This window comes from Dermacentor variabilis, chromosome 7 (assembly GCF_050947875.1).
Source record: "Dermacentor variabilis isolate Ectoservices chromosome 7, ASM5094787v1, whole genome shotgun sequence".
NCBI lineage: Eukaryota > Metazoa > Arthropoda > Arachnida > Ixodida > Ixodidae > Dermacentor > Dermacentor variabilis.
In genome coordinates, this window is record NC_134574.1 from 139236632 (window position 1) to 139254370 (window position 17739).

At 46.0% G+C, this 17739-nt stretch overlaps 1 protein-coding gene across 4 annotated transcripts in view; it reads right to left on the reverse strand.

The window, feature by feature from the left end:
• The window catches only part of beta-Spec (spectrin beta chain), a 56311-nt gene extending 38611 nt beyond the window's left edge, over positions 1-17700 (reverse strand). For 3 of the 4 annotated variants that reach the window (XM_075699405.1, XM_075699403.1, XM_075699401.1), the window contains exons 1-9: positions 17552-17700; positions 17010-17151; positions 16793-16944; positions 15062-15235; positions 10669-10841; positions 8491-9348; positions 4385-4886; positions 3158-4012; positions 694-822 (exon numbers count right to left, since the gene is read on the reverse strand). In XM_075699405.1, coding sequence (XP_075555520.1) covers positions 694-822; positions 3158-4012; positions 4385-4886; positions 8491-9348; positions 10669-10841; positions 15062-15235; positions 16793-16944; positions 17010-17145 — 2979 coding nt within the window. In that variant the 5' untranslated portion in view covers positions 17146-17151; positions 17552-17700. The remainder of the gene's footprint in view (positions 1-693; positions 823-3157; positions 4013-4384; positions 4887-8490; positions 9349-10668; positions 10842-15061; positions 15236-16792; positions 16945-17009; positions 17152-17551) is intronic. The other variant, XM_075699404.1, reaches the window with a different exon arrangement.
• Positions 17701-17739: the final 39 nt, after the last annotated feature.

A 17739-nucleotide genomic window follows, 5' to 3' on the forward strand; every position in this document is an offset into this window, starting at 1 on the left:
TCCCCTGTTGGAAACGCCTATTTTTAGCAGCATGCCCTAGAAAGATTATTTAGCACTGGCCATTGCAATCGGATACGAAACTAAACCAGCCTTTGCAGCATATGTATGCTTTACCGCATAACACTGATGTATTGCGGTGAAGCTGACATTAAATACCATGCGGCAAAGCTGACTTTTAGAAGGTTACCATTGTGCAACCCTCTTGCCCATCTTTCTTGCTAAAAAACCAGTTCCACATTAGATTACTACTTTTTTTAGGTGCTTTAATGTAATTTGTACATTAGTTTTCTATTTTGGACACACAGAAAGTTGGCGCGCGTTTGATTCAGGGGTGTGTTAGAATTGGCAGTGTTTCGGCGATTTTCTAAATCTTGTTTAATTTGACCCACCAGATAATTTGATCGATTTTCTTGGTTCCGACAGGGTCGAATTAACAGAAGCCGACTGTAGTAACTTTGCAACCTACACGGAGGTCTATTAAATACAAAGTGCCATGCGTTAACAGAACAGAGAGTCACACGTGAAACCTGTGTTCCATAAACTTTTGTAGCCAACTGTACACATTGCAGCACACTGTGAAACTGCTCCTGCAATATTTACGCTGCTTCATCTCCACCCATGACTGGTGCATCCACACCCACTTCAAGTATATTTGAAGTTTTCATGACCAATCGCAACTTTCCCGTTCCTCACCTTGGCTTGGATGGCGGCTAGGTCCCGCTCCATGCCCGAAAGGCGTCGCTGCAGCGTCATGATGCCTGTCAGATCGTCGCCCAGGTCCTCAGTGGCTCGCAGCAGCTTCGTCTTCTCTTCAATCCACGTCTGCGACAAAAGAAAATTGCAACAGACACACCATTGAGCACAGTCAGTGGACCCACTTATAACAATATTCAAGTACCACGAAAATTCCACTGTTATAAGCAATAATTGTTATAAACGGGTTGCATGAAAAAAAAAATCAAAATGCGGGATGGCGTAGCTGTTCCAAGAAAACTACAATAGCAGGCAGGCCTGATATATATATATATATATATATATATATATATATATATATATATATATATATATATATATATATATATATATATATATATATAACTAATGTATTATAACAATATATATAACTGATATATTGTTAAAACCGGTATCATTAAAAGTGGGTTTGCCTGTATATACTACAGGTACCTCCAAAACATGCAGTAGGCCATAAATGCCTCACAGAAAGTTTAATGCCCAAGTATTACTTAAAGAGACTGACAACTGGCCAGAATGTATTGCAAGACGTTGATGGAAACGAAATGATCATGATTTATAGTGGTAGCATCCAGCACACCGTTTGCAATTTAAGGAGGAATTATGATTTTAAATCGGCATAGAGAGTCTTGAAAACCAGAAATTGGTGAAGCCTGGTGGTGAAATCTTGGTACTTTGGATGTAGTCTATGAGATTACTGTACGTAAGCCGGATGTTATTCAGTACAACATAATTGTTTCCTAAAATTGCAGTTGCTATATTATTACACAATTGCACTTTATTCTATGCTTCATAAAACAAAAGCACATGCATGGCTACAACAACATGCTGAACTGCATATCACATGTAAAAGCATTGTTTCGTTTTCGATCCAATTGGTTTTCTTTTGATTGGTTAATTACCAAAGCAGTTAGACGGGAAACCACGATAACACGTAGCTATTACCGCAGAAATAATATAAGAATTTGGAAAACATGAATAGCAGGAACATTCATTTTATAAACAAAATAATACTTTCTCACCAGTTACGGCCGCACTCATCTGCTTTACACTAATGCTGGCGCACTCACCTATCATCATTTTCAACATGCTTCCAGTGAACGACTACATCCTCACTGCAGATAGAAAAATTCTGATTAAAAAATGTTTCACAATGTTTTCTGCATTACCGCTTCATTAATAGACACTGACTGGTAGGCTTTCTGTTGCATTAAAAGAAATAGGCACTATGAAAATTGGCTGTCAATCCCTTTAAGGCTGAGTTCACTTTGGGCATACAAACAAAAACTTCAGTGCGATACCAAATGTACCGTGTTTGACCAAATCAAACGTGCACCCTTTCTTCGAGAAAGTGGTTCTGAAAATTGGACACGAAATCAAAACTGCATTCCCGGCATTTCCGACAATGTACCGTAAGACGCAGTGGAATCACCATCACAAAAAGGCGACCGAGCACGTGTGCTCGACTACGATCTGGAGCGGTATTTTCGGTCAATCACTTTCGGAAATACTATCACTTCTGCGAGATTTCAAGAGACTTGGCACTGAATGTGCCAACGTATATGGGCACCAGCATTTCAGGCACCATGCCAGGCTTGCTATCTGCGCGCAGTGCCTGGAGAATGCTGTCAGTTGCATACTTCAATAAGTTCCACGGACAGTCACGAAAAAATCTCTGGAAAGTGATAGCCGTATATGTAAAAGTGATAACTCGAGAATACAGCCCCCGTGTGTTTAATATGACGACGCAGCACTAAAAATTAAAAGTTAAATTTTGGGGTCTGACATGCCAAAACCAGGATCTGATGATCTGATTTAACGTGCACCCAATGCACGGCAGACCGACATGTTTGCATTTTGCCACTATCAAAATGCAGCTGCAGCAGCTGTGATTTGGTGCCGCGACATCGTGCTTAAAGCACCATCCCATAGCCACGGGTGATGAAGCACTGTTTTTATATAATGAAAGTGCATTTTAAGAACATCTTTCATTTCTTAACACGATATGTTCAATATATGTTAAATTTTTGTAACATGACATGTTACATTCAGGTGCACCTTTATTTTATTACTTCACAACCCGCGCAAATTTGCGGGTTTTAGAGTTGGGGGCACATTAGAATCGGGCCAATTTAGTAATATGTCTACCATCCATCACACTCAATGCATGACAATAGCTAGGCTCCAGACAGGAACATCTTACATGTCGAGGAGCCTTTACTAATTCCTCAACAGACATGACAATAATTCCGTGCAGGAGATGCAGTACAGACCGGCAAGTGAGATAGTCACTTTGTGGCCACTAGGGTCTTGTCTCAGTAAGTTATGGCCACTCCTTTGGATTTTTGGATTTCAGCCAAGGTTAGAAGCAACAACCTTAACTTCAGGTACTCAATCTACTCACAATGGTCTCCCGGCACTCGACGTGGAAGGTCTGCACTCCATGGGCTGACGAGATATTATCCCGCTTCTTCTCGGCCGCATCCCGGAGGGACGCCCAGCTCTGGTTGAGCGAGTTCTGCTTGGCCAGCACTTCCTCTGCGTTGGGGTGCTCGACGCTAAGCAGCTGCCGGGCCAGCTGGTTCACAACGGCCACGCGGGAAGCGCTGTTGTTCATCTCCTGCTCGAAGCCCTCGAATCGGTGCCGCATCACTTCGGTGTCCTCGGCGTCCTTGGTCAGCACCATGCTGTCGAGCATCTTGTTCTTCTCCTCGATCCACTGGTGCACGCCGTCAGCCTCGTTGAGCAGCGTGTGCAACGAGAGGGCGTCCAGCAGACGTTGCTTTCGCAGACGGCCCAAGTCCAGGAGGTCCTTGTAGCGGCGGTCGATGGAGGCCAACCGCTCCAGCACCGCGGGCGACTCGCGCTCTGCCAGAGCGCCCGCCTGGGCATGAAGCGCATCGATGGCTTGAGCGTAGCTCTTGAGTTCCTCCATGACCTCCTTGTGCTTCTTGAGCAGTGACGAGACATTGGCCTCGTCGCGGCCAACGTCGTCGCTCGAGACGAGCATGAGCGTGTCCAGCATCCAGGTGTCGACGTCGTCGGCGTCAGCGAAGAACTGGTGAAAGTCCAGGGCCTTGGCGAGCCGCTCGGCGCGCTGCGCCTGCAGCTGCCGCAGCCGGTCCCAGGCAGCCAGGACTTCGCCAGACCGCTCTGCCACTCGCTCGGAGCCGGGCGTGCCCTCTGCGGCCAGCGACTCACCGGCCTGTATCACGGCCTGTAGCTGCTGTTCGTGGGCTGCCAGCTCATCCTCCATTGCCTGCGGGTGCGAGAACGGTGAAGCTCAGGTAAACTGCGCGTTGGGTCAGTAGTGAAAGTGAGCGCTGTGGCAGCATAGTACTAGAGCGGCAAGAGACAAACTGCGGATAAAGATTAGGGCAATTGAGAAGACCAAAAGTTACACAAAACAACAACAACAACAGCAGAAAAAAGATGATAATGCTCCACAACATCATCTGCATGCACTATCTCAATGTGGTCAGGAGAAATGAAACCGATGCTCATGCAAGCTTTGTCACCTCCACCTTCCACTAGACTTTTGATCAGACGTACGTGTTCTAGCTGCACCACTTTGACATTTCTGAACGCCACCGACCCGGCACAGCAGGCAGACAAGCCACGGCCCTCTCACCTTATTCTTGGAGATGAGCAGGTGCACCATGGTGAGATCATGCCCCAGCTCCAGCGACGACAGGATGCGGTCCTTCTCCTCGATCCAGGCCTGCTCCTCGGCCATGTCCCAGTAGAACTGCCACAGGCGGCGCGAGTCCTCGAGACGGCGCCTGCGCTCCGTCGCCAATGCCAGCAGTTCGGCGTATGCCTCCTCCAGCTGCTTGACCCTCTCGGCCACGAGTGGGTCGGCGGGCGCCTGTGCGATGGCGGCGCGGACCCGCTCCCCGAGCACGTTGACGTCCGCCTCGAGCAGCGAGTGCTTCTGCAGAAGGTCCTCGACGCCCATCAGGTGCTGACCCAGGTCCGAGATGGCCAGCCTAGCCTTGAGCTCCTCCATGGCGTCGACGATGTACAGCATCTCTTGCAGGCCTTGCTGCAGTTGCAAGCATGCTTCGAGGCGCGCCCGCCGACCACGCAGCAGCTCCAGTAAGTAGCTCCACAGGCGCAGAACATTGTCCTTCCTGCATTCGGGCGAGGGGAATCCACGCAGTCACTCACTGCCAAATTCGCCAAGTGTAAAGCAGATACAGCATGACTACCTACGATGGGCCAACATTAGCCCCCCCCCCCCCCCCTCCATTCCAGTGCTCTTGGGTAACCTGGTTTTCCTGGTACATTTGATGGAAAAGATGATGGGGAAAAAGGAGGTTCATGGGACTAGGGGTGGCAGTGTTAGTTTTGAAGAACTGAGGAAGCTCCTTATGTCACACTTCGCGCTTTTCTTTCCTCGATAATTAATTAGCTGAACCAGATTGGAAATTCTCAAAAGGTGTCAACCAGTTGGTTGACATGATGGTTGACATAAATGGTCAACCACTCGTGAATTTCTACTTTTTTTGTGTGTATACGTATATTTTTCTTTATTTTTTTTCAGGGAGAGAGAGAGGCCTATGCTTGAAAACTCCCCACCATAATGCGACAGAACAGAGAATTTGTTTCGTTCAGCATCCACTCGACCAATTCCAATGAGGAATGTCACACTTACAAGAACATCAAATTTTAAAGACTGCTTCTTGTGAGCTGATTCTTGACGTGGGCATTCGGTTTGTTCACAAAATTGCTGCAACTCGGAGAATTTCAGGAAATTAAGCCTCTGGGTTTTACAAATTTGTACCTGCAATGAAAATATTTGCTGCAGTACTGCTACAGGCATAATTCAGAACGAAAGAAGAAAAAAAAGAATATAAAAAGAAATGACGGTGTTAGTCTTTCCAAAGCAACACCACGCACTGTGAGGACCACTGCAGTCGAGGGTACTGGTATAATTTCAACCACCTGGGGTTCTTCAATGTGCGCCTAAATCCAAGTGTTACAGGAGCACTATTGCATTTTGCCTTCCTCGAAAAGTAGCAACTGTGGCCAAGAACCAATCCTGTGACCTCGTCTTTAAAGGGACACTAAAGCGAAACAAAATCAGTTTAGACTAATGAAGCATTGTTTGAGAACCCCGCAGGCAGTCATTTCAAAAAAATATTTTGATTATTAGATGAGATAATGAATCTACAAGTATCAGTATTTGAATTTCGCGCCGAAACCCCAGCGCCAGTACGTCAGCGTGACGTCAGGGATTCCAAAGTATGTTTTCGCATTTGGGCCGCGTTGGCTGAATAAAGGTTCCCGAAACTTGCCATGTTTAATATTTGGTTCCTTTAGAACACAATGTAGTCAATTTGTACCGCTATATATAATTAGCAGGCCCTAGAAGATGCCATCCAAATCCAAGACGTCACAGCCCCCAGGTGCGAGAACTTAAGTAGGCGTCGCCACCCGTATTTCGTTCTTGCTCTTTTTCTTGCTTACCAAACATCTTTTCGTTGTAAGAGTGGTGTTTTTGGTGTTGTAGAACGGTAATTTATTGATGCAGAAGAAATCATTTTTCACTTTAGTGTCCCTTTAAGAGCAGGATGCCAAGGCCACTCCTGAGCCACCGCAGCCGGTCAATCAGGGTGTCCGAGATAGTTGTAGTTTATTTGTTGCGCACCTCTCTGGCTTACAATACGTGGGGAAATCACTTGCTGTTTGCCTTCAATCTGACAATTTCAATGTGCTCTCTAAAGCAAATATAACTAGAAACTTGATTAGTGTTCTTTTTAATCAGCTGACAGGAGATTGCGACACCTTGTGCAAGTACTAATGTCCGTTTCTTCAGACAGTCCACCTGAACAGGCCAAATTGCACTACAGCCTACAGCCGCCGCACCTCATCACGATGAAATCCCACCCAACAAGAAAATACCTTGTGTTCATTACAAGCATGCATTCGTTACATGTTGATACAGGCAAGACACATGTTATGTCTTATTAAAAAAAAACATAATTGTTCATCATAGCACAGTCGAACGTCTCTACAATGAAATGACCTGTATAACGAAGGAACAATTCTGCCCCGGTTCAATTGGGAATGGCACTGTGCACGACCTTTACAAGGAAGTAAACTGTATGACAAACGATTTCGGTAGTCCCAAGCATTTCGTTACAAAGGTGTTCGGGCGTATCGAGGTTCAATCGTGTAGGCTCCCTGCGAATTTTCGAAGAACATGCTCAGACTAGATCAAAAAGCACAAGCTACGCATATGCCCAGACAGTGGTGGTTAGAAGCATTAAGCCGCAAACAACATCTGCGAGGCAGTCTAGTAAGACACGCTTGAACGTCGACAAGCTGGCGCAGGCCTTCGCCACGCAACGCAAAGTGCATTACTCTTTCTATGAGCCTTGCTCATCGACAAATAGACAGGGCTCAACCGACTAAGTGCGGCCCTACACACACACGCACACACCGTCCCATGCCCGCTACATTGTCAATCCATCACCGTCAGCTTGGCGTTGGGACAGAACAAAGCCTCGTCTGACACTCCCCCTCCCCTCTTTTTCATGTCTGCGAGAACCCGTCACAGAAGGAATAGCTTCCACAACACAGAGGTAGAGAGACGAGGTCAATGATCTATATGTTTGAGCAATCCCTGTAGGCTGCCTCTTGCACTGAACATACATGGTGAAACAATGTGAATGTCTTATCTGTGCTTTTTGATTGTTCAATGCCCTCGCATTTTGCTTCAAAATGAAAAAATGACCCTTTCTTGAACACGACAGCTACATTGCAGATGTGAGCAGGTGATTCACCGAGTTGCATAAAAGCAACAAAATCAAATAAAAGAAAGTGTGTGCATATCGTTGACAAGCATTCAAGAATACACACCTAATTGTTCGGTTGCTTTTGTATGATAATGCTTGGTGTACAGGCCTGACAAGGAGAACTTATTTTTGGATCCTTCCCTCTAACAAACAGCATATACTGTGAAGTAGGATACAAAGGAGAGATAGTTGGTGAGGGATCATCATGAAGGTAAAGTAGCACTTGCGTTTATCTTTTTTCTTGAATTTGTCTTTTGGTTGCACAATTTTGCACTAATAATTATGCATGACTTAGTTTCACTAGTGCGACAGTCAATCTTTTTAAATGTGCAGCTATATCTACTACAGTGTTCCTCATTACACAGGGTTGCTCAAGATATATAAGAAACCACTAAACCAAATCAAATTATCGAGTTTTAAAGTCTCAAAGCCAGATGTGGATAATGTAGCAATGGCTCTGAATTAATCATTTCTGTACCACAGCCGAGCTGGGTTCGTCCGTTTGTTTCTGGTAAAAACGACCAATGACAAGCTCAGCTCGGCGGCACTTCTTTTCATTCCCACGTAACTTTAATTTTCCCGTAGGCGATGCACTTAATTTCCTTGTATAGTACTGTTAAAATTCACTCTGGCAACGAATCAGTTGAAATTTCGCTAATCAACACGTAGCATTGTCGGCACAGTTATTCATAAAGGGTACCCCATTAAAAGAGTTGGTCAATTTTGGTTGGATTCCAAAACAATAGCGTGGCACGTAAGGAGTTAACTTCAACCACACAGAGTTCTTTAACGTCAACCTAAATCTAACCGTACGAGCATTTTCACATTTTGCTTCACTGAAATGCAGCTGCATAACACAATGGCCAACGGTGTGTAACAGAAGTGTGGTGTGTAACAAGATCATCGAGAGCGGTGAGAAGAGCAGCGCTCTCACCTGGCATTGATACGATCCACATCGTGGTACCCTTCGGTCTCGAGTTCCCGCGCCACGGCCAGTACTGCCTGGACACGCTCCTCGTAGGCCAGGATGTCCGTCTCGATGGCCTCGTGCTTCTTGGCCGCCGCCTGTGCCGATGCCAGGTCCTGGCCAAAGTTGTCCTGCGAGACCAGCCGCTGGTTCTCGGCCAGCCAGGTCTCGCGCATGCCGGCCTTGCGGTCGAAGCGGGCAGCCAGCTGCTCCAGCTTCTCCTGGCGGATCAGCTCCTCGCGGAGCGCCAGCTCCCGTTCGTGCTCCGCCTTCTCCAGCCGCTCCCAGGCCCGGTTCGTGTCGGCCAGGAGGCGGCCCTCGCGCGGCGTGTACGGCCGCTGGTTGTTGGCCCGCAGTCGGCTCTGCAGCGCGAACAGCAGGACTTCCAGGTTGCCCTTCTCCTCGAACTTGACGGGCTTCTCGGAGGTGCGGTAGGTGTTGAACGCCAGCAGCTGCTGCTGCACGCCCACCAGAGAGTTGGCGAACTGCCGGTCTGACAGAGCCACGATGGTCTCCTCGATCCAGCGGAGCAGGTCCGAGGTGAGGCTCTCGTACTCGGCAATCATGCGCTCATTTTCCATGGCGTGGCCAATGACCTTGCCGATACGCTTGCCTTGCACTGTCTCAGCCTTCATCTTGGAGAAGTAGTGGTAGTAGGTCACCACGTAGGTGATGATGGACTTCTCGTCAGGGTTGTCCACAAACACGTCCTCGGGGTCGAGGAGGCGCGTGAGTCCGAGCTTCTGCTCGGCCGTGGTGAATGCGTTGTTGAGATTGTAGATGGCATTGGAGCGCGACAGCTTGTCGTACTGGATCAGGTCTGGCCTGTGAGAGAATAAAATTTCGTGTACATTTTCTCTTTCTTTTTTTTCTCTTAGCAGATGAGAACAGAATGCCGTAAACAGAAGAAAAACTAAAGGCTAGCAGCATGAGAAGAGTTGCCCTTTGTACAAAGTTGACAGGTAGGACAACGATAGAGCAAGGAAAGCAGCACATCATAAATACACGCACATTACATAGCACTACGTTCCCGACATTAAACTGAAAAATACATTTATGCCATGCAAGAGGCCCAAGAGACCTGGTGTTCAAACAAAAGCGGAGAAAGTAAACTCTTCACATTCTTATGCAAAAGAAACAAAACTGCACACCACAATTTACAATATGTACAAGCTGCTACACAGTGGTTCACAATTCTACTGTTCAAGGATAATAATCAATACGTAAGGCACCTACATAACACAAGAAAATTAGGAAAGACAGAAAAAGGAACCAATAGGAATAGATATAATTATGAAAGAAATAAACACTTCTTAGGTATTATCTTATATAAAAGATATCAGCTGCCCCCTACTATTCTATGGCATTTACGTGGATTCTATAGTATATGTAACCTACTGTAACACATGATCCTAGGCATTCAATATGCATGTCAGCAGAACAAGTATGGGCATTCTGTGTAACAAGGAAGCTTACATTTTGTATATACTCTAATAACCTAAATTACCATACACAATTTACTATTTCATGCTCCATTGCACAGAGCATTTATACAGCAATGTGCCTAATTAAGGTGCTCTCTGTACTAGCTGAGAAAGTCTGTTATACAGGTAAAAGACACTAATGCAAAAACAATGAACATCCACAGAAATGATGACACAGTGCGAAGAATGGCATAAGCCAAACAATGTAGGTCTTACATTTGAATCAGTAAGAGCAGGGCTCAATTTTTGCCAGTAATCATATGAAGCCAACAGACAACAAAGCCAAGGAAAGCATAGGGGAGAACCAAAAAGATAGTTATCTTCACCTGTGCTTTCCTCGGCTTCAGTATCAGTTGGCTTCATATTCATATCAACCATTACACAAGAGTAAAAATGCTCCCAAATGACATTTTAACAGGAACAATGACTATGACAACCGGAAATTCCAAACATCTGGACACAATTTCACACAGCGCTGAGGACAGAACAATGCAGCAATGTCAGCTTCAAGCATGGAATATGCCATGAAAGGGAGGAAATATTTACCCACCCGAATGTAGCACAAATCTACAATGAAAACCTACACACGTTTCTCGGAAAGAAAGCTTCACAGCTGAGGAACAATTTGTCCAAATCCGGGACTACGTCAAAAGCATCTTACCTGTGCTTGTGAATGAGAGCATTGAAGGCCAGGCCATCGCGCCAGCTGGTGGTGAAATTGCGCACATTAACGTTGGGGTAGCCAGCGGTCTTCATCTGGCACCAGAGAAGCAGGGCGTCCTTAGCAGACTTTGTCTCCTGGTTGTCCACCTGCTCGATTGTGATGTCTTGTATCTGTGACAATGAGAACGCGAGAGCTGTTGACGCCGATACTCATCCACGTCGCCATTAAGCAGCTGGCACTGCACTACATTTCACACACAGCAGGGAACCTTACGAAGGTTAGAGAGAGTTCTCGTACTGCTCGTAATGCGCACACCATAAATGCGCACATAATACGTTCTTTGACATATCCTTGCATCCACAAGTTGTAGTTGCGGTAGCTATTTCGTCGAAACCATCGCAGTTCAAAAAACAACCAAACTCTTGGATGTGCAGAGTGATACCTTTCTGTCACTGCACTGCCTGCCAAGCGTAAAGTAGAGCATAGGCCCGACATAAATTCATCATAGTTGTCAACGATGTTTGTGGCTACAAATGAATGCTGTGTAGCACACAACACTTGGTAGTTGTAAGTTATATGTTAGTCAAAACAACAACACTTTACAATTATTTTTGCCATATTATCTTTACAATTAGCCAAACCGGACAGGCAATTAAGTCAAAAACACCTGCCAGTAGACTCATCTTTATTTTTTTACATTGCACCCAACATGAAAAACGCATGTTGTCTCCAACTGCCCGTGTTTGTAAGAATGGCGCTAATTTATTTCGTTCGATCCCGTAATTGCACTACGGCGTGTTCGACAAATGTACTCGTTCAACGAAATGCTGTACGTGGGCTATGGCACGCACCAACGAACATGCGCATTCAATTACAGCACTGGGCGATATGACCTACTCCAACAGGCACACGCCCTGCCCAAAGCGAATCTGGTGAGGGAGGACAATGGCCACATATAGCAGCATCGCCTCTCCTTGACCTGCACGCTTCAGCGAGAGGCCAGAATGCCGGTAATGATTTCAATACTGTGGAGGCACCAGAAGGGGGCACTGCTACCATGCGAGTCGCATACAATGGGTACGGGTAGATGGAGGGCCTTCAAACTGTGCTCCTGTTCAATCCCATCGAAAGGCTCTAGAGCTTCAGTATGCCAAAGAATGTTGATCGAAGGTGACTTCGTTGCCGCTAGTAGACCACAAGCAGCTATTGGATGGCATTAACACCTTTGAGAGCTCTTGGTGGGAGCCACCTGCCATCAGAGAATGGCTGCTCTCGTCTGCTGCTGGGAGGTGCACGCCGAGGCCTTTTAAAGTGTGGGGATTCTTTTTCTCGGTAGACATAGCAGTGTTATCTTTAGACGTTCGCACACATTCCCCACTTGGATTATTCTCTTATCTTTCCCATAGGTGGCAGCACTAGAGTAAGCAACCAAACCGATGTGAAAGCACCAACGGCTTGAGTCGTTCTTTCGCCGCTGCAAAGCATAATGCCAATCTCAACACGCTCTGGTTGCGGGAACAAATGACAAATCGAAAATGTCATGTCAGGGCTCCTCTAAAGAGAACATTGTCTTTGTTTATATCCCTTCCATTGGCACCTGATTAATTCACTGCCATTATTATCAATATCTCCTTAACTTCCTCCCATGCTGAGCGGCAAGCTAAAGCAAAACACGTCAGGTTCACCTTCAAGTTTGCTTTTGAAAGAATCCTCTCAAGCTTCCATCTATGCTTTTTAAAAAAGTCAATCATGTCCATTAACATTAGTGCTTGTGGCTCAGAAGTCAGTATCACTGAGTCTTAAAGGCAGCAAAGGTGGCCACAGTCTATCGTCATAAGCACTGCAAGCCTATTTGTCAACTTCCAGAACTAACGCCTTGCTCCAAAATCTCCAATTAACCCCTTAAGCGCTTAACTATACTAACGAAAAGTAACCTTGTTTTGCGTCTTCTTCAATGGCATGTTTCCCAAATTTCCCTTTCTCCCAAAAGCTTTTAAAGCATTTCAAACCGATTTACTTCATACATGTGAACGTCGTTTTATCTCTTCACTGAGCAAAATAGATGTACGTATCATTGCCGTAAACAGTACAGACAGAGATGAGGGAAATGCTTTACATTACAGTGCTTCAAAATCAACTATAGTATGTGAAGGAAAGTTCGGCACCAAAGAAAGTTTTCCACCCATTCCACTGCTAAGGCAGGTCACAAAGTGTTTGAAATTTCTTGAAGCATGCAGCAGTGCACAGAGTTTTGCCACACAGCTCGCACTGGGCCATGCACGATCCCCTCATGAGCTGTCAAGTGAAAGACGGCATCATTAAAAAGCTCCTGCCAAAAAGCACCCAAAGAGCACAATTGCAAAAACGCAGTCTTTGAACATTGAAAAAGCCTGCCATCTACATAGTAGAAAAAAAAGAAAAACTAAGTGGATGCACTCCATTTGTCCACATCGCTTTGAAAACGGTAACACTACAATGGGCGAGCTGAGCTTGCCCAATGCAATATTTACCAGTATCACGTGGACGAGCTAGGCTCATCCAAAGTGCTCAATGGTTTGACACCTGTGCTGCACCAATTGAACTTATTCAATGCCTGCAAGTTTCACAGTGGCATCAGTTCATCTGATTCTATGGCACACTCGACCCTTGGCACCCGTTTCTGTTACTACAACAGACCACTGGCCATTTGAAATCCACAGTTTCATGACATCTTGTTTGGTTGGGTAGTAAGTTCATTTCAATAGTATGAGAGAGACAATGACCAATGAGGGGGTAGTTCATTATTATATGTTGTGGCTTCTGTATGGAAGCTTTCTGCATGGCGTCGAGATGGAGGTTGAAACGTCTGGTAATCACTAACCAGCCCCTTTTGGTTGATGTACCTCCCTTTCTTTTGGCATGACACACTGACTACCTTCCTCAAGCACTACGTGAACCGGCAAACTCCAATTATTCCTCTAATCTCTGATCTCAAAATCAATCATTCTATCTACCTCTTAGTGTTATGTTTACTGGCTTTCATTCGAGTGCTTGTTGCACAATAATTAAACAGTTGTGACCAGGTTATGAAACATAACATGTTCCTTGAATTGTGCAGCTGTGTATTGTCTGCATATCTAATATATAAAATAACTTTTCAAGCATGTTTTAGTTAAACACATACACAATCAGTAATTATCACACACTTCCTGATGTTCGCTGGAGCAAATACAGCATCGATTAAAAAAAAAAGCCTTACTCTTACAAATTAATTGCCTACTCACTTCAAACATACTGTATATGAATGCACAACATGAAATGCGCTACACTGTTAATGGTCATGTATGTACATAGCAGTATCATTCAATGCAATACAAGTTCAACATTTCTTTCAAATTATGGAAAGAAAGTGCTTGACGTTAACATGTGTCGACATTTACTCATAAAAAGGTTGTCCTGCAGGGCTTCTTATCAAAACTGAGCTGTAGTAAGTGCCAGGGTACCAATAAGGTGTTCTCTTTAGGAGTAGACCATACAATTAAACATCATATAATCAATCAAATGAATGAAAAGAAAAAAAAAGCAGAATAGAAATGCTGTTGCATTCAAACTAGCATTATACCATAGTTTTTTTTTCTACAGAAGTTACTATAGAAAATTACAGTTCTGTGATCGTTCAACTACCACAGGAATGATAAGTAGTATGTAGATTTCTTCATCTTTGTGGCTTCAGACGTTCTTCTATAGTGTTTCTAAAAGTTCAAAGCAATTATATTTCCCTACAAGCCTCTGCACGCATATGTAATCATAGTGAATTGCTGCACTTATAACAATAGCAAAGTCGCAAAGCCATTTAAAGCCAGAAGGACAATGTTAGGGCAAGAAATCCATGCACTATACTCGCAGATGATTTTGGTGGTGGAGGTTCTGTATGTGTGTTATTGCACCAAGTAGTCTAGCAGCGTTTGACAGCGTTTTCGGTTTCTCGGAGCAGATACTGAATACCACATGCTACCACGTTCAACAGATTCACATTTGCCCAGATGCAGAAGAGAAAAGCAGAAAATATGTAAAATTTAGCAATCAGTGGCGCCTTTCATCTAATGTTGCTGTTGTTAATAAAGTTTTCATGTTTTCCCTTTCCCAGCTGAAACTATCGTGAATGACCATGTCAGACTTTTCTTTTTTTTTTTTTTTTTCCAGAAGTGCTCTAACTGTGCATGGTTTGCCTGTGTAGTACTTCCTTCACTGCCGCAGAGAGATTTCTGCAAGTATAACCATGCTTCCTCCCATGCTGACTGAACTGTCATACTACTTGTTCGGCTAGATAGTCACTTTTTTGCAGAAAACTCTACACCTTATACCACCTTCTACAAATCAACGGTCAAGCGGGGATGGGCAATTCACCAACCTGGAAACGCAAGATGATGGTCCAGATGAGACCCAGGGTGAGCCGCGAGTTGCCGTCGACAATGTCGTGCGATCCCAGGTTCTCAAGGTGGACACGCTGCTCCTTGAGGAAGGTCAGCGCCTTGTCCACGTTCTCCAGGCAGTGGATCTTCATCTTGCCCTTCGTTGGCTTTTGCTGCACCACACATGCGGGCGGCACAACACTCAGTTGGGTGGATGACCTGTTCTATACAGCTCGTCTTCCTTGTGGTACATAAAGTATTCTCGGTAGCTGGTGCAAGATCTATGTTGCAAACGTGCATGTCAATGAAGCTATAGCAGAGTTATGTGTGTGTTAGTAAGGTGGCATCCCCCTCTCCCTTTCCTCAAAGTAACAGAAACCAAACTCCGATCAGGCAGTCAAAATGATTAATCAGGACATGGCCACCATTTAGAGACACCTCCTAGAGACCACTCTCTTGGTACTAACATTGCAGGGTACTAAAGCAATTCATCATGCATGCAACATGGAAAATTCATAACATGAATGAGGATTTGAAATAAGCTGGCACCATGTGGAACAGCACTACCAATGTGTGGTTTAGTTTAAAGAGATACACACTTAGAGGGTGTGTATGGGGGCAAATGGAGGGCAAGTGTTGCAAGGCAGTCAGGCTTTCCCATGCTCATGGTTTTCAAATTGGTACAGAATTACTTCCCTGACTTAAAAAGAAGTTCTGAATTGCACCTATGAAGAATTGGCTTACTCAGAACATATGAAATGTGCTTGCGACAGAAAATGCACTTCTTTGTGAGTTTTGGACAGCTGGTGTGGCTGCTGTTAAGAGGTTATATCAACGCCTATGACATGCATTTCTATTTTATGCCAGCTTTGGAGTAATAAAGGTGTTACAACATGGTCTCACAGATTATGCCAAAGCAAGAACCAAATATACCCACATTTCACAGTGTGTAAAAGACTATGCTCAATGTTTTCAATGGAGATGGGAAGTCCACAGCTTACATCTTTGTCACTGTTGTTTCATAGCTTGTCGTGCAAGTTGCACACTTGCACATGGCACTTGCACATGGCACAAAATGTGTTATGTCTAAGGCCACCATGTGCACGTCATCAAAAGAGGGAAATAGCATTAAACGGTCGCCAGACATCTGCTGGCTACGCAGGATATAAGATTCTGCTGACTAGGCACACCAATTCTTGTCGCTTATCCAACGCCCCATGTGCACATTCTCTCTGTATTTGAAAAACAGCGTTCAAGATCATTGCAAAGCTTTACCAATCTCTGTGAGTTCCTCGAAGCAGCTGCTGCTTTTACACAGTGCCAGCTCATTTGCTGCTACATGACGCCTGCATCAGCCCCAATATCAAGCTTACAAAGAATATGCTCGTAACATAACATAACAATTCAAAAGCATGAACAAAGAAATAAGGAGGCAGGGTACTGCCTAAATCAACAAAGCTATTATAAGTCTAGATGAAACCTTATACAGTGCGCCTGGACTGTGTCAAGGCCTTTACCGAAAATAAACCCAAGAACTGCTCGTAGGCATGCCAGCAAAGCGAAACAACGCGTGCACGACAGCATGGCCGGCATTTTTTACACGCTAATTTCAGTGACTATGTTCAGTTTCACCTCTCGTAGAGAAGCGAAACTTGACTGCATTCACGATTGCTATGCGTGAGAGCCTTCGCTACGGACAAATCAAGGCACAAGCGTGAAGGATTCGTTACCAGTTTCTCTCCGGAGAGAATCTCGAGCAGCTTGATGAGCATCTTTCCGTCGCGCATATCCGTGGTCAGGTCGGTGATGCGACAGTTGGCTCGAACCAGGTGTGAGTTGACCCACTTGCAGAAGGTTTTGCGTTGCACCATTTCACGCTCCTCTGCGCAATACAAGAACAGCGTGTGAGACCGAAACCCGTGGTCAGCAAGTCGCAGCCGCGCCCACCTGCCAAGGCCTTGATGCGCGACCGTTCGAAGAGTCGCGACGAGCTGTTGCCGCCGTCGTAGTCGTAATCGTCCATCTCCGGGGCGTTGGTCGTGCTGTGGTCCCAGCGCATCCCCACGGAGATGTCCGTGGTCATTTTGACCTGCGGTGCAAAAGCCGCGCCGGCAAGGTCAAGCCCCAGCGCTAGCTGTCCCCGCCCGGATCTGAGAGGCACCGTGGCGGGGGCCGGAGTACGGGCGAACGCCGGACCTCGCCCCGCAGTCCTAACCCTCGGCGCTGAGGGCGTCGGCGCCGCGGACCGCGCGTCGCGCCGTCAACAAACTGAGTGCCTGACACTTCGCTGACCATAGGCGCGCCGCTGGCCGGCGACATCTGGCACCTCTAGGAGCTCGGCGCAGAGGGCGCCGAGCCCAAGCCTTCGCGGCACGACGGTCTGCTCCGAGAGTGAAACCTACAACCGCCATGTTTGATGCGGAGATGCACCGAGACGCGGCGATCGCTCGTTCCGCGTCCGGCAGGAAATGCGACGGGAGAAAGCTTACCGTTGGTCTTGGGACGCGGTTATCCGACTGCGGCTCACGGAAGAGAGTCCAATGCTCCGACTATCCGGCCGCCGCGATCCGGCCACTCCCGTCAATGGTGATGAGCTTCCGTAGGTGGTGGCAGTGTGCGGGGGAGAGGAGGAAGGACGACTCCGGGATGGCGCGACCCCGCCCTGCACGCGACGCGA